Genomic DNA, 26,918 nt, shown 5'->3' with positions numbered 1-26,918 from the left:
TCTCTCTCTCTCTCTCTCTGCTTTTTTAGGTCATTTGGAGTTTTGCTTTGGGAAATCTTCTCGCTGGGCTACATGCCTTACCCGAGTCGCAGTAATCAGGAGGTGCTGGAGTTTGTGACTAATGGAGGCCGAATGGATCCACCCAAGAACTGCCCCGGGCCAGTGTAAGTGAGCTCTTATGCTCAAATGCATTTATGCATGATGCACTCCACATAACAAGAAAAATAATATGATGTTTGATGATGGAACTTTTGAGAGCTGTGAGATTTTTCTCTTCTCAAAGAATAACAAGAAATAGGAGGAGCTTTGAATAAATTTTTTAAATTGTAATAATATAAAAAATTGAGGTAAATGTATTAAAGGCTTTTCTCTTTGATATTAATGTGTGCGCATGCAACAATAAAAGCTAGTAATTAAAACACAAAAAAATTGAAAAGTAAAAATAATAGGAATTATTATTATTATTTTGTTTATAAAATAGGTACCGGATAATGACACAAAATTGGCAGCATCAACCAGAAGACAGACCAAACTTCTCAACTATTCTAGAGAGGATTGACTATTGTCTACAGGTAAAACATCCTAAAGTTGCATTATTTTCCATACTATTTTTCTAAAATATTCAGTTCACAGCAGAGCACAGTCGATACCAAAATGCAGCACAACTTCATTTTCCACATCTATTGTGATTATTGAACAGGGCTGGGTTTCCCAAAACCCTCTTAACTCTATATTTAAAGTTATACCTTAAGAGTTGTAGTGATATATTCTTAATAATTACGTAGTGATACGAAGGATTCGGGAAACCCATTCCAGGAAGCAACATATTCATCAATTTAACATACCCTGTACTGAAAAGTTAGATTGTTTTTTATAGCTAATGCTTTTTCAACCTCTCCGTCCCAAGGATCCGGATGTGGTGAATGTGCCTTTGCCTGTTGAGTATGGCCCCATCCCTGAGGAAGAGGAGCGGGTACCCATGCGTCCCGAAGACCCCTCTGCCCCCTCCTTGCTTGTAAACCCTCAGGGTGCAGAGGATCCATCATCTGCTACTGCCACCAACACCGAGCAGGCTAAAAGAGAAGGAGATTCCTTGCTTATGAGCAGTCAATCCTCTGATAACAAATGCGAACCTCTTCCCTCATCTAAAACCCACACCCATCATCACCCACACCCCCCAGTAACTACTGCCCCCATAGCTGCTGCCAAACCTTCTTCTATAACTTCCCTTTCCGCCCAGGATGGGGGCCATGTGAACCTAGCTTTCATGCAGGCCAACTATTCAGAAAAGGAGAGCCATAATGGGAAGCCCACCAACCTGTGGAATCCCACTTATGGATCATGGTTCCTCCAGCAGCAACAGAAGAGGCAGCAGGCTCAGGTGCATAGGCAGACGAGCGGCCCACGGATCCCAGGTGAAGGTCAGGAACAAGCAGGCCGGACTGTGACAGTAGCAGAAGCCCTGAACCTGCAGCAACAGCACAAACAGCAACAGTACCAACAGCAACTCCAACATCAACAACAGCAGCTGCAGCAACAAGGCATGTGTCGGCCGCTTTTACCTCCTCCACCCCCACCTGCCCCGGCACCATTACTGCTGGATTCAGCCACCCTAGCTCCAGTCCCTCTCTACAGACTTCGTCGCTTCCCTTGCGGCAACATCGGTTATGGCTATCAGGAGCAAGGCCTGCCCCTGGAGCCCATGCCGGGGCCCCAGCCACCTCCCCATTCTGGGCAGCAGAGGCCCATCTCTTTAGCTCGGGCTAGTGGGCCTGAGGACAGCCGCCCACTTTTGGTTACCATGGGAACGGTGCAGGACTCCAGACTTCCAAAAATGGAAGGGCACAATGCTACTGTGATGTGACTGTGCACGCTCTCTCTCTCTGTCAGTGCCCACTCTGCAAAACACTGTGCTGTCCGGCTACATCCACCCTCTGTGCTTTTTTACATTGTGCTTTACCATAAAGACAGGACTGAATGAAAAGGTTATATACTGTAAGCTCAAAGAAACTCTTCAGTTCACAGTCACTGAAAAAGAATGATTGATAGTTGTTTGCATACAGAAATAAGACTGCTGTTCTTCTGAAGCCCACAACTGAAAGCTTGAGAGACAAAAAAAATATTTAGCCCTCACACAAACTATATTATATGATATTTTTTCAAAATTGGGGAGAAAAAATTTAAATAAAAACGGGTTTGTTGATGTTTGCTTGCCTGCTTGTTTATTTATTCATTTGTTAATTTATTATTTGGAGGTTATGTAAATTATTAATGGGTGCGCTTCAGAAAGCAAACTGTCCCATTCATTATGTATCATTTTGTTCAATCTCAGACTTGGTTCGCTTTTAAACTGCCTCAGTTTTCATCTATCAAACATAATGAATAAAAATAGTCTGTAATGGTTTACAGTATGTGTGAGCAACGAACTGGTGTTTTAGTGAGTTGGTGGCTTTTTCTGCAGATTGCCAGTTGCTACATGTTTCTATTCAAAAGCATGGCAATGGGTTAAGTCCCTTTTCACAGGACTCTTCAATGCTACTCTTACCACAGGTATCATGCACTGCTTTGACCTTCACATGAAAACATCTGTAGAAGCATTTTATTTGAAAAAAGCAGGAAGAGCACAGAAATGTGTGAAATGCAAGTAGGTGATATATTTAATCTGAGATTAGAAAGAAATTGATTTGTCAAATATAGGCTACATGCGACAAAGACCATCCTAAGCCAGGCTGATAAAAGCTGATTTTGCAGCAAATTTTAGGTAGTCCGATCAGCATGGCTTTTTTGGTAAGCTTGTTGACCAAGAAACTCTTGATGATTCAGCTATTTGTCAACAGAGAAACCTTTGTTGCTGTGTCAAAGTCAGTTTATTTACATTAGCTCAATCTTTCACTGATTTTGTTTTCATTTCCACATCTGCACCAACCAAGAATGATACACCATACCATACTATGTTTCGAAAGCATTAGCAAATCGGTTCAAAGTTGTTTGAACGCTCAGTGTCACTGATAAAGTTCCACACAACCATGTTTCATCATAGCTGGACACTTTGCTTCGTAGATTAAAGCATTGTGGAATGTTGATATGAGTGATATGAGACTCTTGACTTTGCTGTATGAAATTTTGGTGTTGGCTGTGTAAGAGGAAATTTCAAAATTTCACTTTGGAAAATAAGGTACTATTTTTTCTGTTTGGCATTTGGATTTAAAGTGATTTTTTGTGTATATAACTTCCTTAAACCTGTTTGCTAGGAACATTATTACCTATCCATCTCTCTTTGTTATTGTTTCTTTGTGTAGAGGAATTATTTAAAGCATAAAAAAGCATCCATTTCCCCTTTAATTTTTTTGACAGTCAATGTTAGACATAAATCTTTCTTCTCATTTCTCTCAAGCTGCTATATCAAACAAATTTCTTTGTACTGTTTAATTTACTATGAAAAAGAAATGCTGTAATTGATGAAGGAATATTTGTGGAATATTTTTCAATCACCAAGAAAGTCTAGTATTTTTGTCACTAGTGGTCTTATTGTAAAAAGTATCCTATTTCATCCTTATCTTTCTTTGTCACCTTCGTAACAAGTCCTATATTGGTAATATCAAAGAATTATAAAAAAGTATGTTTAAAATATTATTTTCTACATTATGTAACACTTGTTAAAACAACAAAATTGCAGAGGGTGGCTTTTTGTTTGCATTAATGTTTTTCGGATGTCATAAATAGTACATTTATGTATGTTTTGATACAGCTGGTCTGAGGTTTGAAAACTGCCTGATATGGATTTGGGAGAATAAAAAGTCAGTTGTGATGTATGAAGATTTTTTCCCTTTTTAATTCCTTTTTCCTTTTTTCCTTTTACAAGTGACCACACTTGTAAAAATGTTGTAAAATCTTACCGTCTCATGTATCTGCAATCTCTGTAAGTTGACATTCAATAACGAGACCTAAGAAATTAATAAATTACTTATTTAATATCTTTGTCTTAGACCTAAACTTAAAATAAATGATGAAATTCATGTATGTAGTAAAATGTAAACTCAAAAAAAATAGTGCTATATAGCACAAAAAGTGGTTCTTGGCTCGTGATTGTAGGGAAACCAGTTTTAGTGGAAATTAATACCACACTGCTATATAGAGAACCACTGAAGCACTAAAATATGGATATCTATATAGCAGTGTAGTATTAATTTCTGTCAGAATATAATACAAAATGGCATTGCGTAATACATAAATTGGTCAAATAATACTTTATAAAGTAGAGGTACACTGATTTGGGTACATGATTTTGGCACAAAAATGGAAATCACATCAAATTACATTATTTTTCTTAATTCTCCTATAATGTTAATAAAGGTCTTTGGACAAAAAACTGTCGTAAGCAATACACTGCCTTGCATTTACATAAGAAAATAATTAAGAGTTTGTGATTGGATCATTATTGCAGTAATAAATATGTTTTTCTTTTAAATTCCTTTACTTTTAAGTAATGTAATGTAGCTTCTTATTTCTTAAACAACCATGTTCCATATGTTCATGGAAATAATGCTACTCTAAAGGGCATTTATGGCATGCATCGAAGATATTGCAATGTAAGTCACAAAGCGTCTGCCAAATGCATAAATGTAAATATTACAGAACCCACTGAAAAGGCAATTCTCCAACACAAAATAAGAACAGTGGTGTAAACGAATAGCAATGTAAATATTTTTTTTAAATATACTTCACAAAGTGAATGCAAAAAAGGGCATATCCATGGCAAGTGCAAAAAAAAAGGTTCCGAGAACCCTACCCATTCAGAAATTTCTGAATAATGAAAAGACAACTGCGTCAATTTTAAAACAATTCGTTTTTCATTTAAAACAAATGATATAGAACCAACACTGGGCTCATGGCCATATGTTGAAAGAGTTGTTGAAAGTATTTTTCTGAAGAGAAAGAACACGATTTAAAATACCAGGTGGCATATTGATTGGACTGTGGAGCAACGGGAAAAGATCATGTTTACTGTTAAGTCCAGATTTATTCTATTCCAAAGCGATCGGCATGTCAGGGCCAAAGGAAAATGCCTGAAACGATGCATAGTGCCCGACTACACAAGCCTCTGGAGGCTTTAATGAGTCATATACAGGCCCATCAAAAATAGAGCAAACAAATGATGTCAGCTGACCCATTAATAGATTTTTTTTACCTGATGTTTCAGGCATGTTCCAGGGACAAATTGGGTCAAATGGTGGTAAATGTGAATAAAGTTTACTCTGATTCTAAATCAGAAGTAAATGTGTTTCCTCATCTTTTCATTTAGTGTCAAATCAACCAAACTTTGAACATTTCCCCGGCTCAATTTAAAAAAAACATATAACATAAAATACCCTGAATACCAAGTAATCCACTCATTTGTAAAGGAGGGTAAAATGACAATTTTCACCTGAAATATGGAGACATATCAGAGGGGTGAAAATGACATGAGAAATATGCCACTATCATATTTTTTTTTTACGTAGAGGTTGTTATATATTTTTGTAAAATCTGTCAATTTTAGCAATCCTTGACATATTTTCATGTTTCACAACAGATGTTATATTTACAAAATTTACAGTCAAGAAATGTTTAATACCTTAATGTTCTTGTGCTTGACCTACTCTTCTTTTGGGAACTACATTTTTAAGGTCCAATATTGTTCAGTCTCTGAAAGAAATGGGGATCTAAATGTGGCTATGATAAAACTATTGAAAAACAAAAGCAAATACCAAATGTAAGTCTATTTGCAAAAAGCCTGACTTTATTTCTTCTAAAAGGGGGAAGTCTCAAGAACAAATAATGCTGAATGTAAATGTATCTTTTTCCATCTACTGTATCAAAATAACCGCATTGAACATAATCATTTCAGTGTGTTTTTGGCACGGAGTTAATGTAAAAAATGATAGGGTTGAGGCATATTAACTTGGTCTGAATAGTTTATTTTAGGATTCTATACTTGTTTGAGTTTTAGGAAAATTTGGGGATGTTGTTAATTATGGCCCGAAAACTGATGAAATCACATCATTGAGAGCCTAAACATGCTTGAAAACCCATAAAAGTTTGCATACGTGTCCGGGTTAGCGAAAATGTACACCTGATATGGGTTTCAGAATGAAGTGTGAAAAAATAGCGCTATATCGCTACCTACAAAATTTCCATAAAGCAGCCTTCGCACTACATTTAGCAGAAATGTCGATTTGGATGACCCTATACCAAATACTACAAATTGGAAATAATCAGTCTGTATTCCACAAGTGGCAGTTTTGTAGAGCCAAAAGCTCTGTGTCTAAAAAGAATGGCTTTAAACTACTAAATCTGACAGGAAGACCACAAAGACCACAAATACCCAGCTAACACTGCTTGTACCTCTTTAATTAATAGCATTAAATTAAACTTAAAACAAAAAAAATTCAATTTTAAAGAAAGTACAGACGCACTTTTTAAACAAAAACATTCAAAATACAGACACACTTTTCAAACAAAAACATAAAAATAAAAACAAATGGAACTATACAGATACATCTCAAAGAAGCCCAGAGTTAAAAGAAAAAAATCGAATATATTATAATTGTAATTTTATATGAAAATTCTGACAAACACCCTATGTGCAGAACATTTTATTGCTCCGAAAATATTACAATTAAATTCAGAGAAAATATACACCAAATACACTGCTGTGCAGAGAATGAAAACACAGTACAGAAGAAACCTGTGAAACAGGCTAAAAGGTGCAATAAGACATTAGTTTCCATTGGAATTTGTCTCGTTTTAAAACTTGTTTTATTCATTTACCAATTTATACATTTACTTACTCATCTTTATTCCTCATAAGTTTTTCCTTCTACTGTACCAAAATGTAATGATGAATTCTATTTATTCTCTCATTAGTGCAAAGTGATATGACTGAGGAGTCAGACATTGGTAAAGTGTGGGTAACTCTTTATGAGTAGATATTATAAGTTTGGGGGATGGTTCAGACAAATCAAAAGCAACGTTGAGTCTAAAGAACACAAACATATTCCTATTTTTATATAAAAAAAATGAAACCTAGACTAGAGATTGTTGACAAAATTAAGTCTTTTAGAAAACGGCTTTAATGATGTGAGGAAAAATAAGAATAAATTAATAAATTAAATAAACTGAAATGTAAAAATTCCCTACAGTTCCCTACAAAAGGCTACAGTTCCCTTTTGTAACTTAGTTTTAGGATGAATAATAGTTTCATTTTTTTAGAAAAGCAATTATTAGGAAAATCTTTATAGGAGACTTTCTGATTAACATACTTAAAACCGTAATATCAATGTAAACAAATATAGAGAGTGCAAACTTCTACCTTGTTTCTAAATTAACAGAATTTCAGGAATTACAATTTGAATAATACTGATTAGTTTATTATAATGAATCATTTTAACAAATCTTTGCCTCTGAAATTATAATCTTCGATAAACAGAACCAAATTATCCGACACATCCATGCCTATGATATTGGTTTAATCCAACAATTGATGGCAAATCTTCAAGTCTTGATTTAGTCTAGATCTTCTGGGCAATGTATAACTTTAACTAAAGGGTGACATTTTAGCCAAAATGAAAACCTACTGTTATTAACCCTATCAGAAAAAACGCTTCATCATCTGTGGAACAATCAAGTTCAATCAACAGTTTAGATTATCCAACTATAATAACTGATTAGATCATAGATTATGATAGATTAAAGTGCCTATTTTTTAATCATATATGCTCTTGAACAGGAACGGATGATTGCAGTGCCATGTTATAAAGTTGGTTCTATTGATAAGAGTTGAAACTGTTCTGGTCTATTGTTAGAACTTCTCAAGGATTTTAGGAATGTTTTGAGGAGCTAATTTATTCACATTTCAGTGATCAAATCGGCTTCATGACTGCTGCTATGTAAGGCATTCTTTTTCTTTTCTTTTCCTTTTATTTTCTTTATTAAAGTGCTCACAGAATGCTACTGTTTAATTTTCACCCAAAAAGATCTGATATGAACATTTGAGGAAATTTCAGATGTGAATGTCTAAGAAGTTTCAATAAGTGAGTTCAAGATTATATTCTTTAGATTGGCTGAAAAGTTCAAAGAAGTTCATAAAAACAAAATTAAGAATAAAACAGATGGGTGGTGAGATGATTCTGGTGTGTGTGTGAGGGTCTTAGCAGCATTCATCCACCAGCTTGGCTCCACTGATTCCGCGGTACGTGACCCTACTGGGCCGGACCAGAACCCCATGGCCAGGCCGACAACTAAAGTAGCGTCGGATGCCCACACAACCATCATTTCTTCCCTTTGGACTCCGCAGCTCAAGACCCAGCCAGAGGCCGTGGGCAAAGTCTGCTGTGCCAATGTAGCGGATGATGCCCATCTCATTGGCACTAATTAGCAAGACCTGCATACCCAAGTGGAGTTTCACAGCGCCATCTGAGCCAGAGGAACTAGTTGTGCCACCCACACTGTTGGCCACTGGCCCAATGCTACAGTTTGCCTTTGATGCCCCCCATCCTGCACTTATCGTGCTCCAACGTCGTCGCAGGTTAGAGGAACGGTTCCTGTGGAACACGCCAAGTGAGAAAAAAAACAGAAGACAAAGAGATTTTGAGAATGAGAAACAAGGGAGTACAAATACATTGATTAGTCATTTAGGCAATTTGCCACTTTTATAAAAATATGCATAATGGAAATGAAAGGAAATAATGAGGAAAAAGGTCAGGAAATGCCACAGGATGACCTGAACCTGTGTCAAAGTTAAAGTGTCCATTTAAGTGTCCAATAAGCTGTGCAATACACTGATACTGTGTGTGTGCGCATGTGTGCACTTCTATGAAACTTGCAAATATCTCCTGGTCAGTCTGCTTGTTTTATTATCCAATTTAGGTCCAATATAAAAAGGCAAAACCAACGCTTCTGTTATTAGTGTTAACTGGTCTGACCCAATCCGTCCGGTGTCATTTCCCTCGCCAAAGTAGGGGGAAATAAATCGATCTTTAACAACAATTAACCTTTACACATGCAATAATAGACCTCCGTTACACTTCGATCGATCTGCATGTTTTTAACTGATGAAGTTGAAAGTTGACGCCATTGTTACTGTTTATTGCTAAAGCCAAAGCTTATATATACACATACACTGAGAGGTGGGCCGACCAATCACAACAGCCTGAGAAGCGGAAGCTCGCTGAAATGGTGTGTGTGGGATATCTTCAGACTCAGACACTCTAAATGGGGAACCAATCACGACATACCTGGTCAGCTTAACCAATCATAGCGTTTCGGACGGAGGGACTTTATAAAAACCGGAAAAAATCCAGTCGTTATGCAAGAAGAGGATCAACGGTGAACAATAGACTTGAAATATGTGAAATATAAAGCATTGTTTGAAACTAGAAACATGAACATCCACTGTTAAACCCCCCAAAAAACATAATCAAAGCTTCAAAAACAGCAAAAGAATGGCTCCTTTAAAAAACAAAAGTTTTTGAACAAATGTGGTAACCCCTACAGTACAGCTCTTCAATAAGAAATTCTTACTTAATATTACACCCACCTGGTACCTTTTCGATTTGGTTCTCTCTCTGTGGCAATGGCCGAGGAAGTGCTAAGAGTGCGACGGATTCCTTAATAAGCAAAAACACGTCTAACATTAATCAAAAGCTTTAAATGACAGAAATGTCTAAACCTTCCGCAGTCTTAAAATATTTAACCGAGGAAAGTGAATAAGACAGCAGACGCATGGGACAGCTCACCTGTGAAAGAATAGCTCATCCGAGACGAGGACAGCTCCGACAGACAGTCCACTGAGCCATGAATCCTGATAGTTAAAACAAAGCCAATGTTCAATGTGATTTCTTTCACAGCGTTTATACAACTGACGATGTGCCAGAAAACTGCCAAGGCGCGTTATTTTACCCTTGAGTTTACTCTGTAGGCAGTCAAACAACAAATTTATCCGTTTCAAAATGGTGACAGTCACATGGGTTTATTTTGACAAATGCTTGTCAAAAGTGCCATAAACAATTTGACATTTTTTATGATAGTACAGAAAAAAACGAATGATTCTGAATGATCTTTTTATGACAGGTATATAAAATATTTTGAGGCAAGATGAAATAGCATTCGCACCCCAAGACATTATGTGACAAATTCCATAAAAGGAGTGAATTGTGAAGAACAATTCCCCTTATGTAACACAGCGACATCCCCATCATACTTTTCTGTATGTATAATATGAATATTTAGTGATGCAAGTAGTTTCGAAACAGGAAAAGGTTTTTATGAAAATAACAAAGACAAAAGTATTTTATTATTTGGAAAATGTGTATTGACAAATTATGGGCAAAATAAATGGTAAGTTTATCAGTAAAGTCACATCTTTAGTGCAATGAGTATGGTGGGTGGGCAGCAGTTTTCTTTCTTTGACAAAATCAAAGAATATGTGAATTGCACAAGGCAGTAGGAAGTGAATCGCCACTGGCTTAGCTGGCGGCGTTCTTCTTGCTGCCCTGAGGGTTAATTAAGAAGAGAAACGATAAAGCTTCAAGAACAATCTGCTTATCAGCCAGTTGCTGATTTTTGAGAAATACAATGCAATCTTAAATAGGAATATTGCATAGTTGAAAAGTTTTGAATTAAGAATATATGTTTCATGACAGATGGAGAAGAACGTCGACCATTTGTTGAATGACTAGCAGGGGAATAAAAAGCTCAGAGGTACAAAGGGACAAATGGAGGGCAGACGGCTGCCGATTGGAAGGATTACAGCTGTAATGGAAGAGTGATTGAGGAGGAAAAGTACATAAAAAGGCAAATGAGGTTTGAGCTTAATAATCAAAAGCCAAATTTCTGAATTAAAGCTAAAATCTGCAACATTTACATATATATCGCCATCTCTGTTTGAAGTATTAAATTACAAGTTACTTTATATAAAATAAATTAATGGGGGTTGAAGTCAAACAACATCAAACTGACATTTACAGACAAAGTCTACCTGACGTCTCAAATTATAAATCAAGCTTAGTTTTGAGAATCCGCTTACGGAAACGAGACAGTTTTGAACCCTTTTTATGTACAGTACTTGCTTTATAATTGATTTTTGGTTATAGTTTACCAGATATCATCTGGTGCCTGAATTTTTATGAAATTAAAATGAATACATCATCTCAAATAAGATTTCCATTGATGTATGGTTGTAAGGATAGGATAGCTTTAGCTCAGATATTATTTCCTGACTATTTTTATTAATCATTCAAAATAACTTTAACAATCTGAACAGACCTAAAGTAAGTGTAAGAGTAACAATAGCTTAGCCTTGGCAAACTTAACTCAAAAGCTAATTTCGAAATATAAAGTCCACATCTTGAGATCTAATTTTAAATGTCTTTTGAGGACAAGGGCAGGGTGATTATTTTCTTTGGTTACTGTTTTTCCCTCATGCAGAAATGACTCGCAAATGTCGATGCACAATCTTATTAATGCTTCTGTACAGAAAGGTCAGGATGTCTGTCCAACAATCAAAGACACAGTCGGCCAGAAATAATCACACTACAAGTCAGCTTGACACCAGAAATAAGGCTCAGTTAAGACGTGGCTATGAGTGCAAATCCTGCACAGTACACTTGCCTCTGAACTCGTGAGGGTGGGGCAAAGACTCCATGTTTTGGGGGACAGCTAAAGTATCGCACTCCTCCGACTGAGCCGTCATTCTTTCCGCTCGGCTTGTCCAACTCAATCCCCAACCAAAATCCTGTCAGAGAAACGAACAGTATACAAACAGACGTGTTTCACAGCAATTCAACAAAACGTAGCAATTCGGTTGCCGACCGGGGCTTTGGTTGACAATCTTCAATCTGTCATCTCCCAGTACAGCCAAGCTATAACAAACGGATACTAAATCCTGTGATTTGAGTAAATCCAGTTATATCCTTTCCAAAAGCTTTGTAATGCAGGGACAAACAACCACACACTTTCTTTATGGTAAACAATTCGCAGATCACAGGGTAAAAGTCATTCTATAAATGTAGGAATAGCAGATGAAGAGGGCATGCTAAGAGAAAAACAGATTTCAACTCAGGGCTTTGAGCACGTCTTCAATAAAAGTGTAGATAAGATCTGTGTTCTCTCTTAAACACAGAATGCTTGTTGAACTGTTATTTCTGCCAAACTAGGGACTTATGTAGGATTCTTCCCAAAACTAAACTTTAACAGTGTTACAATTTTCAGAAACAATGTTAAGAAGGCTTCCACTGAAGTCATGCAACAAGTATGAAGTATAAGCTTATACAGACCTGATTTGGTTCAATCTGAAAATGTTACACTACATACAGCAAATGTTTTATTACAAGTGCAGTGGTCATCACATTTCAAAGACAAATGCGGTCAGTGAGCTACATTTGTGCCTTTGAAGTTTCTTTCAAAGTAAAATTGTTAAACAATAGCAAATACAGTTACATTAAATGAATAACCTTTATTAATAATACATTTCAAAAGCTGCTGTGTTCAACTTCAAGACCCAGCAGTGTAGCAACCCATAAAGTCCCAGGAGTATGACAGATAAAGTGTGCAGTACGCGAATTTGAGTGGCTGGCCTTTAACTCGTTTATAAAATGTTTCTCCCTCCATTGTGTGATAATAGACATTTATCCTGGCACTGAAATATGGCTTTAATTCATCCAGAGGTTATACAAAGGAGAGAGTTCCAAGAACACAGGCAAAGGAGTGGCAATTGAATTTCTCAAAATGTTCATTTAGCAATTTTGGAATAATCGTATACTGCCGGGCAGAGCAATGTAGGTGGCAATAGGGTCGTACCTGGAGCAAAACTAGTCTTGCCGTGAAACCGGATGATTCCCGTCCTCTGCCCAACCACTATTACACGCTCCCCCAAATGCACCTCTGCGTTCTCATGTGCCATGCTGTTCGCTGAGGGGGTCCTGCTGCGAGCATTAACTGATGAAAAATAAAATTTGTTTCATAACAGTTGTCAATTCCCTCTTTATTCCAAATGTATGACAATAAAAAACCTAAATTAATACGTCATGACCTGTTCTGCATAGCAAGATATTGTAAAGTGAGCTGTTTATTTTACCAACCTGTCAGGGTTTGTTTTGCAGTAATGTATGGATAGTTCAATACATTATTCCATACACAATGCACAACGTGACTTAAAATGGAACAGTTTTCCACATACTCAGAGATAAAAAGCAGAGTCTGAAAGAAGTAAGTACCAGGGTGTTGGGTGGTGGTTAGAGAGGGGGGTGGTTGTGGGGTAAATCTGGTACTCGGAGGGGTCCGTTCTTGCCATGGACTCAGTGGTGTTCTTTGCCGTGAACGTGGCCGTTGTGCTCGCCTGGATGAAGTTTGTCTGGAGTCCAGAGACGATGAGGAGGTGGAGCAACTGCGTGAAAGACCTGCAAAAAGAAAGAAAAGAAACTCTTAAGCACGACTAAAATCGCGTACTGAGGTGGCTTTCATACTTGTTTAATTCAGAACTGGGCAGAGTTTGCGTTTAAAATCGCTAAAGTAAAAGCTGTCAAACTTGAGACCACCTGAAGGAGGTGGTCTGAATGGTTGCATTTGAACTGTGGCGCGGTTCTCGTGAATGTGAAAGCAACACTGACCCAAGTGCACATTTGTTCAGGAAGTAAGGTAACCTGCGCATGCCTTTTAGCAGATTATGGTGTATTTATTTCATCAAAACACATGTTAGAGATGACAGCGTTGGTGATTTACCTTGGATTCGAACAAGGGTGAGCCTGCATTATATTTGCGTGTAGCGATTGCAGTCAGAAAAGTTTGCAAGCAGCAGAAAGCTGTCTAACGTACATAGAGAAAGGTGCGCATTATAGCACCAAATTAATAAAAAACACAAAATATTGACCTGTGTTCTGTTTTTGTCATGCACTTTTACGATGATGCATGAGACGAGGAACAATTGCACTCGGGTTCGGACGCCAGCAAACGTGCCCAGTCTGACATCGCCCTGAATTTTATTTTGCGAACTATTGTTGGACTGACAGACCTGGAGAATCAAGTCTCTTGGTAATTTACTGCATTAATTGATCATTTGAATGTTTTTTTGAAGGATCACTGGACATACACAAAACACATTGTCATAGCCATCCCTTCATTCAAGTTTATTTCTTTACCACTTTTAACAATTTTGTAAGTGCCAGAGCCATTAAGTATGGACATCAAAAGCGTAAATCTGGTTTACATATTGCTGTCTATGAACAGGTAAATGGTAAACCAGTGTTAATCCTGGCTGAATTAAAACAGTTAACATCTCAATGAGTTAATTTTGAACCTATTTTACATAATAACATTACTTAAAATGTCCTTGTAAACACTAATTCTGCACACTTAAATTCAACAGCATTCCAAAAATTAAATGTGCACTTATCAGAGTCAAGTTATTTAATTATTTTGCAATTTCAGTCCTTTAAAATGCAGTCTTTGAAGCTTGTATGAGTCCTGGCCAAATGTTAATCTTGTGGAACCATGGAAAAGTGCCCGAGCCTTGGCACAGCAACACAGACATCTAACAAGACCTAAATTTTTTACCGTACTTAAAGAAGCAGGAAATAGGCCACAGGAGACAAGACAACTTAACCTTCCAGCCCTTAAAAAACTGCTTGGGAATGAGGATCTCATTAAACTATTATATTCACAGAGCATCATGGGTTAAAGACTTCATTATTGAAACAATTTACAAGGCTAATTGTTAAACAAACAAAAAAAGACATCAGTAATAGAGTATATTTCCCCCAAACACAGCCTAAGTGCAATGATGTTATCTAGGTCCAACCTGTTTACTCATTAAGGCCGAATTCCAGCATGTTTTCTTATTTCTTTTCATTTTGAAACATTATGAAAGGTCTCAGGATCCAGCCTTCAAAGGTTAATGTATTTGGACATGTTATGTATACCACACTTATCACTGGCAAATATCAAGTAAATATGATTACTATGACTTTTTATTTTGATTGCATTTATGCTTTTTGTTGTCCTTATGTTGTCCCAATTGCTTGCATTGTTTACCCCATCTGTAAGTCGCTTTGGATAAAAGCGTCTGCTAAATGACTAAATGTAAATGTAAATTACTAATATAAAGAAAAAGCACATTGTAAATGTATTACCAACAAGTTTTATTACTTTGAAAAATGTCAGTTCAAGAGATGGACTGTGTTGATAGTCTGTTAGGACACCTGTGTGAAAGGAACTGATTGGAATTTAAATTGTTATCAAATTTTCAATAGGAATATGAAAGGAAAATCATTACGAAAAGGAAACCTAATCCTTTGAAATAATCCAATTTGTCTATATCAATTATATAAAAATCTAAGGCTACTGTAAAATATAATACAGAATGTGTTAATCATGAATAACAAGGGAGGGAGTCATGTTGAACACTGCCAAAACACATCATTCGCAACACAACACAAGGACCTCCCAAAGAAGCTGCTTCCAAAGCAGTGTAAAGATCTGCACTCCCATGAACCGGCACTACATTTAGATTAACGCATTTGGAAGATGCTTTTATCCGAAGCGACTTACATTGCATTGTATTATACATGGGTTTCTAACTATGTGCAATCCCCTGGGATCGAATTCATGACCTTGGCGATGCTAGCGCCATGGTCTAAACACAGAGCCACAGGAAAGCTAAACTTGCAGGTCTTTGCATTGCGTGCATAACAAGACCGTATTATGATCTTTGCCCACTGTTCAATATTAACAATAGAAACAGATCTCTCAGCAGATTCACACAGACAGTACTTAATTATGTGCAACAATAAGCTTTATATATATTTTTTTTCAGGCTGCCTAGAGGTAAATGATAAGGGGCAGGGCATTTCAAGTATAACATTAACAACTTTCACTTAAGATGTAACAAAAAACGTGCCTGTTCCTATAGCTTTTTATTAGTAAAATTAAGTAACATGTTTCAGACACCTTGAATTATTTTTACCAATTTAACTTCGGTCAAACAAATAGCAAATCTATCTCATTCACTCAATGCACAAAGCTGCTTCCTGTTGCCTACTTTTCAACATAGATTAATGAACTGACTCAACATGGCAACTTCAATGTTTTTGCATAAAGCTGACCCAGTTTTGTGACAATCACATGAATCCCTTAGGAGTGTTTGAAAATTCAGAGGTAATTTTAGTGGTCTGTTTTCAAATTGCAAATTTGTGAATTACCTTCTAAAAGATAAAAAGCTTGGACTTGGGTCTTGGATATTTACACTTCAAAAGAAAGTATTACACCAGCACATGAAATAAAAGCTATACTACTAAGGGTTACAGCAGTAACAACCACGCCACTTCTATTCTTTTTCATGACAAATTACTGCCAGTCTGTTCAAACCGATGTGAGAACTGCTCATTAGGCTCGCCTTCATTGGACAATCAATCAACAGGGAACACAAATATCCACCACGGTCCACTATTCAAATCACCTTGTGAATGGAATTTAACAAGAAACACCTCAAAGTGGCACTGATTAGAGGAAAACTGGGATCAGTCATTTCTTCAGCAGTGGTTGAAAAGACAGTAACATCATCATAGTGTCATTAAACAGACAATGTGTTGCTTAGATATGGTAATTGTGCGCGAATTGGAGGTATACCTGAAACATTTTGGAAATGGGTGTTTGACCGTGGATCATATTTAAAGTCAGGCAGCTAAAAGTGCTCTATGGAGACCATTATCTGTGGAGTATTTTCCCGGATCAGCGAATTAGTCCTACAGGAATAGTTCATTCAAAAAAGAAAATTCTTGTATTAGAAATTCACTGGAATATCATATGACAACTTGTCACAAGACATGCAAGAATTAGTGAGATCACGACACAAACCATATTTGAATATTACTCTTAGAGTATGATTGTTATGGTTTCAATATCTAAATGCTAAACAAAGTCAAAATATAAATACTTTGCTTTCGTACACCTATCGTTTCTCTTCAAAATATATTTGTTAACATACTGCAGTTGTTTGGATTACTTAAATGATCAGTGTATGTGCTTTGTTGGATACCATTTAGAAAGCAAGTAAGACATATCACAGGGAATGGAATTAACACCGGACAACTAGACTACCCAATTGGGATGGGTAACGGTGTCAAATCACTAGCCACATGAAGAGTCATCGTGATATATAAAAAAGTAACTAATTGCACAGTATCTGTGCATATAGTATTACTCGAACATTATTGTCACTTCACAGCAAATAATGGAGTGCCAGGGGGAAGACTCAAAAACATGATAATGTGACTATACTTGCCTGGGATAACTTACTCCATTGTAAAAAAGAAGGTACCCCATGCAAAAAAAGAAGAACAGGGAAAGAAAAGAAAATAATTGTAATGTCAATTGGTTAAATGGGTGTCAGTGTCTTTTATAAGACTCCACAAATAACTTCATATATGTTAAGGTACTGTATGGATTTGTCCACTATATACGCATTTTGGTGAAAGGAATGGAGGATAAAAAGCAAGAATGTGTAAAAGATGTATAATTAACTATATATCTATATATAACCTGTTAATGAAGTTAATATTATACTTATTTATTTGTATGGTCTAGTAGATGTTTTGAATGGTAACTTAACACAACAGAGTAGACAAATTGGCCGGCGAGTCAAAAATATCGTTTAATGGCCAGCATATACATCTAGGATGGCATGAGGGTGAGAAAAAATTATACATATTGATTTTGGGGTGAATTACAGTTAAATCCATAGATATTTGGACACAGGCACAATTTGATATTTTAGCTGTTTACCAAACAGCCCCTTTCAAGGGACCAAAAGTAATTGGACAGTTAACTCAAAGGCTGTTGATTCATCATTTCTTCACAACTAAAAATCTAAAACGACGTCTTGTGGTGCCATCCCAAAAAGGTAAAAAAAATCTGGATCGGTTCCACATTTGTGGAATGATCTCCCTGCTGCTACAAGATCAGCAGATTAAGTTGCCATCTTTAAGAATCGGCTGAAAACACATCTCTTCCGTCTGCACCTGACTGATAATTTCTGATTTCAATTTTTTTTTACAATATCTAATAAAAACGCATGCTTAGATAAACTAAACTTGGCTCTGTACACTGTAGTAGGCATTGTGAGACACGTTTTATTGCTCTTATGCTTACTGTTTGACCCAATTGCTTCCAGATTTTTTTACTTGTAAGTCGCTTTGGAAAAATGTGTCTGCTAAATGACTAAATGTATGGGTGAAAACTCTAAAATGTCTGGAGTTGATTCTATGTGTGACATTTGCATTTGGAAGCTGTTGTTGTGAACCCACAGAATGGAATGTCTGTCCAGATTCAGCCAAATGCAATAGATGCTTCTTAGTACAGATTGAGAATGACCCAAAAACGTACCACGGTTTTCGAAGGTAAATTAATTGAATATCCAGACAAAACTAAAGGCAGATAGACCAATGAGCAAACAACAAATTAAGGCAGCTGTAGTAAAGCCCTGGGCTTTGGTGATGTCTGTGCGTTTTCAGACTACAGGTAGTCACTGCCTGCAAAGGATGCTAAGCAAATACAAACAAAATAAGATTATATTAATTTGTCTAATTATATTTGAGCCCCCTGAACAAAAAAACATGACTTAAAGCTTAAAACCTGTTCTTTAATTTCACCTGAAAATATAACTGTATCTATTTGATATACACTGGTGTAGTACCTGATACCGATCAGACACGCATAACAAATTAAATTTCTTAAATATTACAACAACACCCCTCACCCCACCAGCAAGCTAGTCGGTTGGGGTCTACCCCCAATCTGTAACTTACACCAAGAGCAGGAGAAGATCTCTGGTGACCATAGCAACTCACACCAATCCATCAAGATAGAGTATTTTACGACCGAATGGAATGTATGGCGCTGAACTCTCTTTACTCACTTTGGGGACAGACATACAATTCTAAATGCATTTATATGGAAATGTACATATATTCATTTATACCATTTCCATGTATTAATGTTCTTGTTGTTACGTCTGTTTTAAACATTAATCCAAAGTATCCATGGATGTGTGTTTAACTACTGGAATTATTAGATTTGTAGTAACTCATTTAACCAAGATGATATTTAGATCATGTTTGGTGTCTATGAGCTACATTTGTTATTTCCTTAATGTTGATGTTTGTTGTGTTTTGTTAACTCTTTTCATATTAGTTTTATCAAACTCTTAGAAATCTTCTTAGTGAACATCCAATCAGCTCTCACATGCAAAACACCATCTGAGAGACAAAGACAATTAACTTTCCCTCCAAAGTTGCCATCTCCTGATTGGATCAGTCACGTCTGTAGGATGTGACATCCTTACAGTTTAAAAGAGACCACGAGAAGAGTCTTTTTTTTCTTTGGTTCTTGTGTCAAGGTTTTAGGAGTTGTTCTTCAGGTTTGCAGTTTGTGGGGGTTTGTTCTTTCTCTCCTTGCGTTCTGCATCTCCAAAGGATGAACTAGAAGAAGACTTCACCTTTGACCCATAAGTTTGTGCCAGGCTGCGGCCTCGTCTTTCCAGATACAGATCCTCTCCATAAAACTGGTTCTCTCTGATCACTTTCAGCCAAGATCACCTGGAGCCTTAAGAAATTGCATCAGGACACTTTCTTTCTTTTGATGGGCAAGACGTGCAAGTATCAAACTTAGTCTTATTAATGGATGCATAGGGCATTATTAATCCTTTTAACAAAGGTGCTTTACAAGAAGAAACTGATGTTTAGTTCAGGCTATTGATCTTCTGAATATCATATACTGCCATAAATCCATACTCTGTTCTTCTCTCTGCTTCAACTTCAACCTTCTTCCAATGCTAAACTGTATGTGTGTGTGTTAGATTAGTATGTGCCTAGTCTAGGTAATAAAGTCCTGTTTTATTTCACACGTGATGTTGTTTGTAGTTCATGCTCATAATCCGGAGTCCCTAAACATGCCGATTCTTGCTACCTGCTCGTAATGCTAAGTGATTTCCCCAAATCATGAATTTGATCAAGATAATTATAATGATCATTATTAATTAAATTCATCCCAATTTGGGTTGATATTTGTTTCCCTTACAAAGGGTGGTGGAGAATATATTACTTATAATTGTGATCAAAGCTCATGATGATTCTTACATATTTGATGAAGAATAGTGTTTAAATAATACTGTTCCTCATTGAATTCACTACACTGGTATAACCAAAAGTCCTTCAAACTAGAAGAAACAGAAAAGTTAACTTTAGGAATAAGGGCTATAAAAGCAGCGTGTAAGGCTGAACAGAACAAAGAGGTCTAGAAAAGAAAGATAAGTAAAATAAAATGGAAGAAGGCAGTGAAGGCATTACAGTTTATAATCAAACTGTTTAAAAAAAAAAGGTGTTGTTGAGGCACCCACCATAATCACATTTACATTTTGGCATTTGGCAGACGCTTTTATCCAAAGCGACTTACATTGCTTTATCCTATACATTTTACATAGGTATTTGCAATCCCCTGGGATCGAACCCACAACCTTTCGTTGTTAACGCAATGCTCTTACCACTGAGCTACAGTAAAACTGATTATCAAACAAGTCAAGTTAATACATTTAAAGTCATTGAATATTAAAAACTGAATTTGAAAAGAAGCAAAACAACAAAACCTAAAATTATAAAACCAAAAATAACTGCACTAGTGAATTGTGAATTGACTACAGCCCTCTACTTCCTGGGTACATGATGTCACTATTCCGAGCGCTTATAATAACCTCCGCCCAAAAAAATACGCCACAAAATGTGCGGGTCCTTCTTTAGAGAAGTGGAAGAGCCGCTGGAGTAGTGTTTGGTTTATCAGAGATTGTAAACATTTGACACAGCTAAACTACTTTCACCTTCATCACAGTCCATGACATTAAAACGGGCGTAACACACAGGGTTTCTGCCAATCTCATATTAATCTTGAGTACCTATAGAGTAGTATTGCAAACTTGTATTTTCGAAGAGTATTTAGTTTGATCACATTAATAAAAAATTGATACGGCTTCACGATTGTTTCCAAAACATTTAGGTGTTTGTTAGGTGAGGAAGAGTGCTTTCTCCTAAGGGCTCGAATGGGGGCCTTTTGAGGCCCGCCAGGACCACGTAAAGGTCCCAAGAGGGTATGGAGTGCGGAAAAGGCGGATGCCGCCTCCTCGCGCCCCTTAGGAACCAAATGATCAGGTCGTGCTGTCCCAGCAACTGAGTCGTGATGAGCGCCAATAGCGGCTAAATACACTTTCAGTGTGGAAGGGGAGAGGTTAGACTCTCTTGTAAAAAGGACAAAACATTCCAGATCGAGCAACTCTGTGGGTCTTCTCTTTGAGTAGAACACCAGGAAGAGAAGAGGCTCCACTGATAGGCGTATAGCCACCTAGTGGCCGGAGTCCTAGCCTGAGTGATGGTCTCAAGCACCTCCAGATTAAGCCACTCACGGTCTCGTCGTCCCATCCAAGGGCCAGACGTGGAGGTTCCAGAGGACTGGCCTGGGATGCCACAATGTACCTTTCCCATGAGATAGCAGGACCTTCCTCAGGGGGATTGGCCAGGGGGAGTTTTTGTAGGAAGCATTAGCTCCGAGAACCAAGTCCGTTTGGGCCAGTACGGCGCAACTAGAAACACTTGATGCTCCTCCTCCCTGACCTTGCACAGGGTCTGTGCAATGAGGCTCATTGGGGGGAAGGCGTACTTCCACTTGTCCCGCGGCCAGCTGTGTGCTAGAGCATCTGTGCCGAGGGGGTCTTGGACAGAGAGTACCATAGCGGGCAATGGATGGTGTCCAGGGAGGCGAACCCGAACCGCACCCAAAAAAGCTGGACTGCGCTGGGGTGGAGTTGCCCCTCTCCGGGAGGCGTCGACTGACGAGAGAGCGCGTCGGCGGTCTGGATCAGGTTGCCAGGGATGTATGTAGCTCTCAGGGAGCGGATCACCTTGTGACTCCACAAGAGGAGGCGTCGGGCGAATCTTGTTAGCTGCCTTGAGCGAATGCCACCCTGATGGTTGATGTACTGTTTAGGTCAAAGTTTGCACAAAAACAGCAAAACTGCAAAGATACATTGAAAACAGTAAAAGTTTATCATTATAATTTAGAAATAAATTGTTTGTTTCGCAGGCAACAGTTCAGTAAATAAAATACGCCTGACAGTATCAAGTACTATTTACCATCCAAAAACAACGAGTGCTTCAGAGCTGTGTCAAATTACGATAATGTACTACAACCCGCGTCGCAAAACTTATTAAAATTCATATTATTATAGTCTTGTATTTGAAATGAACCGTTTTAAATATTCAAAAAGCTGAGGGGCTTTTGGCAAGACATGACTGGCTTAAGCCCCAGAAGCCCTACCTAAAGTGACTGACCACCACCCACTCACGCTGAACAGTAGCCTACACAGAGTGCAAAAAGAAGTCTCTGGTGTAACAGAAGTAAGGAGAACAGCTGTTCATCAACATTAGTGTGCCAATGGAAACTTATGTGGGTACACTGTCGTTCCCTGCAGACTTTCTCTGAGAGAAACTGCAGTTTTGTAAAGCATAGGACGCTTTGATATGTGTCAGCTATATTGCTTTTAAAACTGATGCCCTTAATGTGTGCAGGATATTCTACATACATATAATTATTTATAATCTACACTCTCAAAATGAATATAGGCTTTTCACGAGCAAGCTACACATCATTACATTTATTCCTTTGTGTTTTGTACATTATGCACATACAAGCCGATTGCAACCAAAACACAGACGTATGACTTAGTTTGTCTTACCGCGTGCAGTTCAAGTCCTGCATCTTTAAGCACTGATACAGTATCATCTATCAGTTTCAAACGATCTCCAAATCCAGCGTTACATCCACCCTTTATATAACAACCATCTCTGAAATGCCCTGAACAAACAGACACACCTAAACTTCACTATCGCAAGAGTAACGAGCTGCTGCCCATCTTGGTGCAGATTATCGTCTTGGTTACGTATGTAACCTCAGTTTCCTGATGGAGGGAACGAGACGTTGTGTCGAGAACGACAGATGGGGGTTCGCCCTTGAGAACCAATCAACTCTGACTACTATAGAAAAGGCCAATGAAATTTGGCGAATGAAATTTGCATGCCGGGCTCCGCCCCCGGATATCCGGAATAAAAGGAAGCCGGCGTGCAGCATTCACTTACCTTTTGTTCTGAAGAGCCTGAGAGCCTCTCACGACTGCAGCAGAATACGATACGTGTTTGTGGCATAAGGGACACAACGTCTCGTTCTCTCCATCATGGAACTGAGGTTACATACGTAACCAAGACGTTCCCTTTCTGTCGGTCTCTCGACGTTGTGTCGTGAACGACAGATGGGGTTGCCTATGGAAAACGCCACAACGCTGTATCGCGTCACAATCTCTAGCGAAGCGACGGAAACAAGCTTGGGCGTGTCAGCTCGATGCTTTCGCGAAACTGTAACCTTCCAGTGTGGTGGTCGGGGGGTTCCAGAGCTTTCTTGGAGAAAGATGGGTACAGCCCTGACCGGTAACCTTTCACGGACGAGGCCTTAGCTCTCTACTGGCGAGAGGCCGTCCGGCTCGGGTTTACAACGGGTGAGCCCAACTCTTAATCAGAGAAGCGCTGCAGAGGCCACCTCCTACCCGTGGGGAGGAATATGGTGGATATAGGTATGGTCTCGTCCTTGGAGGAGAACGCATGGAACGTGCAGACTGGGTAGTCAACCTCGAGGTGGAGGTCCACCTGGGGAAGCTCATGGGTTACCAGGAGTGGGAACCATTCTCATGAGGATACATCAGACGGAACAGCCCACGGAGGGGGTGTTACGGACGTCCGGTAGCACTAGGTCCGGTTAGAGCTATCTGTGATAGCTCACATGGTATCCCGGCCTGAGGGGGAAGGCTGCTCTGCCCAGCCAGCCCCCCTGGGGGTGCTTGCTTAGTGATGGATGGAATGCCTATTCTTAACCAGTGTCTGGGTAAGAAGGGAGGTTGGTGAGGTACCAGTTTCTTAGCCATGTGTTTGGGTAAGAAGAAAAGGTAGATGGCACACTGACCCAACCTGTTAGAGGGTGGAAAGGTGCTTTCGCAGGCATACGCCCCCTGGATGCCAGTCCTACATGTCGCCACGTAGGACGTGGGCTGACACCGGGTTTACGCGAAGGTTGCTAACCCTTGCGAAGGTGTTTGGGCGTAGCCCAACCCGCAGCTCTACAGATGTCTGCTAGAGAGGCGCTTCTGCCAGTGCCCAGGAGGTGGCTAAACTCCGTGTGGAGTGAGCCCTCACTGCCAATGGGCATGGGAGATTCTGAGATCAAAAGCCATCGTAACGGCGTCCACGACCCAGTGCGCCAGCCTCTGTTTGGAGACAGCCTCCTCCTTCTGCTGTCCTCCAACAGACACGGAGCTGGTCAGAGCTTCAGAGCTCTGCGTGCGGTCCAGCACGTACTGGACACAACACTGATCAGGTTAGGTCTTCCTCCCCTATGGGGAGCGCCTGCAAGTCCACCACTTGGCCCCGGAGGGAGTAGTGGGAACTTCTTGGGCACGCATCAGGGCCTGGGTCTCAAGATAACGTGAGAGTTTCTAGGGCCGAATTTAAGGCAATCCAGGGACACGGAGGCTGCTCGGTGGTCCCCTACCCTCTTGAAGGATGTGAGCACTGTCAGGAGGGCAGTCTTACTCTGTGAGGAAGATCGGAACCTCCGAGGGGCTCTTGGGGGGCACTGAGGCTCCCCAGGACCACTTAGGGTCCCAAGAGGGTATGGGGGGGAGATGAGGCAGCTTCCGCCCTCTCGCGCCCCTTAGGAACCTGGTGACCAGGTCGTGTTGCCCTAGAAACTTTCCACCGACTGAGTCGTGATGAGTGGCAATAGCGACTACATACACATTCAGTGTGGAGGGGAGATGTTAGTCTCCAGTCTCGTAAGAAGGAAAACACAATCCTGATCGAGCACCTCAGTGGGTCTTTCTTATTGAGAGAGACACCAGGACGAGAAGAGGCGCCGTCTAGAGGCGTGTAACCGCCTAGTAGATGGGGCCCTAGCCAGGGATGGGCAGTATTTCAAATACATGTATTTAAAATACGTATTTGAAATACAAAATAGTATTTTGTATTTTGTATTTTAAAGCCTTTGGAAAAATCTAATGTAATTTGTATTTAAATACATTTAAGATGAGTATTTTTGTATTTTCAAAATACTCAAAATACTTTGAGCCAGTCAACCTTTTTATCAGGGTGTTTTCGTGCATCAACCAACATAATTCAGGCCAGACACGCCCTTCCCCAGCCCTAACATTCATGCACGTGAGCTTCAGCTGTAGCTACAACCCAACAATCTGTATTGATTGTGTGCATCTGTGATGACACTGATTAATGATACACCACACAAAATCTTTAGCTTTTAGTAGAAAAAAAACAACCTTTGGTTGAATAATGCCAAATTCTAATTTTATTTATTTTTTATTTTAGACAAACTTTCTATTTTTGTTACTGAGTTTGAAGTTATGATGGTGATAAAACATCCATCCATCCATTTTCTACCGCTTTTCCGAACTACCTCGGGTCACGGGGCATCAAGGCAGGATACACCCTGGATGGAGTGCCAACCCATTGCAGGGCACACACACTCACTCATTCGCTCACGCACTCACACCCTACGGACAATTTTTCCAGAGATGCCAATCAACCTACCATGCATATCTTTGGACCAGGGGAGGAAACCGGAGTCCCTGAGGAAACCCCCGAGGCACAGGGAGAACATGCAAACTCCACACACACAAGTCGGAAGCGGGAATCGAACCCCCAACCCTGGAGGTGTGAGGCGAACGTGCTAACCGTTAAGCCACCGTGGGTGATAAAACATAATAAAATAAAACATTTTATAAAGTGTCTTTTTTTGTAGTTATGTATTTCCTACCAGGCAGGGGAAGGGAAGCGGTAAATAAAATGAAAACGAAAGTTTCTTAGCAGTTAAACACATCATGCTTTTTGGCATTTAGAATAGGCCCAGATAGATTTTAGCCTAATAGGGGTACCTGCACTGAATCACCAATTTCACATGTATTTTGTGTATTTTCAAAATACAAAATACTGTATTTGTATTTAAATACATTTTTCCACACAGTATTTTGTATTTGTATTTAAATACACTTTTCCACACAGTATTTTGTATTTGAATTTTAAATACATTTACATGTATTTATGCCCATCCCTGGCCCTAGCCTGGGTGATGGTCTCTGCCATAGAGGGGGAGTAGCCATCTCAGGATCTTCTCGTCCCGTCTAGAGACCAGACATGGGTGTTCCAGAGGTCTGATCTGGGATGCCAGAACGTGTCCCTCCCCTGATAGAGCAGGTCCTCTGTCAGGGGAATGGTTCAGGGGGAGTCGCTGTCCAGAGCATCAGCTCTGAAGCCATGTGCGGTTAGACCGGTGTGGTGTAACCAATAACACTTGGTGCTCCTGCTCCCTGACCTTGCACAGCGTCTGTGCAAGGAGGCTCCTGGGGGGGAAGGTATGCTTCCACCCATCCTGCGGTCAGCTGTGCGCCAGGATATCCGTGCCGAGAGCATGGAATACCAAGCGGGCAAATGGTGGTGTTACGGGAGGCGAACAGGTTTACCTGGGCCTACCCGAACAGTCTCAAAATGAGCTGGACTGCGCGGGGGTAGAGTCGCCACTTTCCACGAGGCATAAATTGGCGTGAAAGCACGTCGGCTGTCTAGTTCAGTTTGCCCGGGGTGTGTGTGGCCCGCAGGGAACGGGTCACCTGTTGACTCCACCGGAGGAGGCGTCGAGCAAGTTGTGTTAGCTGCTGTGAGCGAACGCCACCCTGACGATCTGTGTACGCTACAGCTGTAGACGGTCTGCTTCATCATTCCCACGGGGGGGTT

The 26,918-nt window shown here is 39.4% G+C and overlaps 2 protein-coding genes across 4 annotated transcripts in view; one reads left to right on the top strand and one right to left on the bottom strand.

Moving 5' to 3' along the window:
* LOC130417021 (ALK tyrosine kinase receptor-like) overlaps window positions 1-3,781 on the top strand; it is a 75,977-nt gene extending 72,196 nt beyond the window's left edge. Inside the window, exons 23-25 of the mRNA XM_056742360.1 lie at window positions 30-164; window positions 482-572; window positions 908-3,781. Of these exons, the coding sequence (XP_056598338.1) occupies window positions 30-164; window positions 482-572; window positions 908-1,864 (1,183 nt within the window). The 3' untranslated portion in view covers window positions 1,865-3,781. The remainder of the gene's footprint in view (window positions 1-29; window positions 165-481; window positions 573-907) is intronic.
* Window positions 3,782-6,458: 2,677 nt separating this feature from the next.
* LOC130417022 (CAP-Gly domain-containing linker protein 4-like) overlaps window positions 6,459-26,918 on the bottom strand; it is a 62,869-nt gene continuing 42,409 nt past the window's right edge. For 2 of the 3 annotated variants that reach the window (XM_056742362.1, XM_056742361.1), the window contains exons 10-15: window positions 13,254-13,436; window positions 12,838-12,975; window positions 11,650-11,773; window positions 9,777-9,841; window positions 9,578-9,647; window positions 6,459-8,582 (exon numbers count right to left, since the gene is read on the bottom strand). In XM_056742362.1, coding sequence (XP_056598340.1) covers window positions 8,189-8,582; window positions 9,578-9,647; window positions 9,777-9,841; window positions 11,650-11,773; window positions 12,838-12,975; window positions 13,254-13,436 — 974 coding nt within the window. In that variant the 3' untranslated portion in view covers window positions 6,459-8,188. The remainder of the gene's footprint in view (window positions 8,583-9,577; window positions 9,648-9,776; window positions 9,842-11,649; window positions 11,774-12,837; window positions 12,976-13,253; window positions 13,437-26,918) is intronic. The other variant, XM_056742363.1, reaches the window with a different exon arrangement.

This window comes from Triplophysa dalaica, unplaced genomic scaffold (genome assembly GCF_015846415.1).
Source record: "Triplophysa dalaica isolate WHDGS20190420 unplaced genomic scaffold, ASM1584641v1 Contig8, whole genome shotgun sequence".
NCBI classification, from domain to species: domain Eukaryota; kingdom Metazoa; phylum Chordata; class Actinopteri; order Cypriniformes; family Nemacheilidae; genus Triplophysa; species Triplophysa dalaica.
This window is presented reverse-complemented; position numbering and strand designations above follow the sequence as displayed.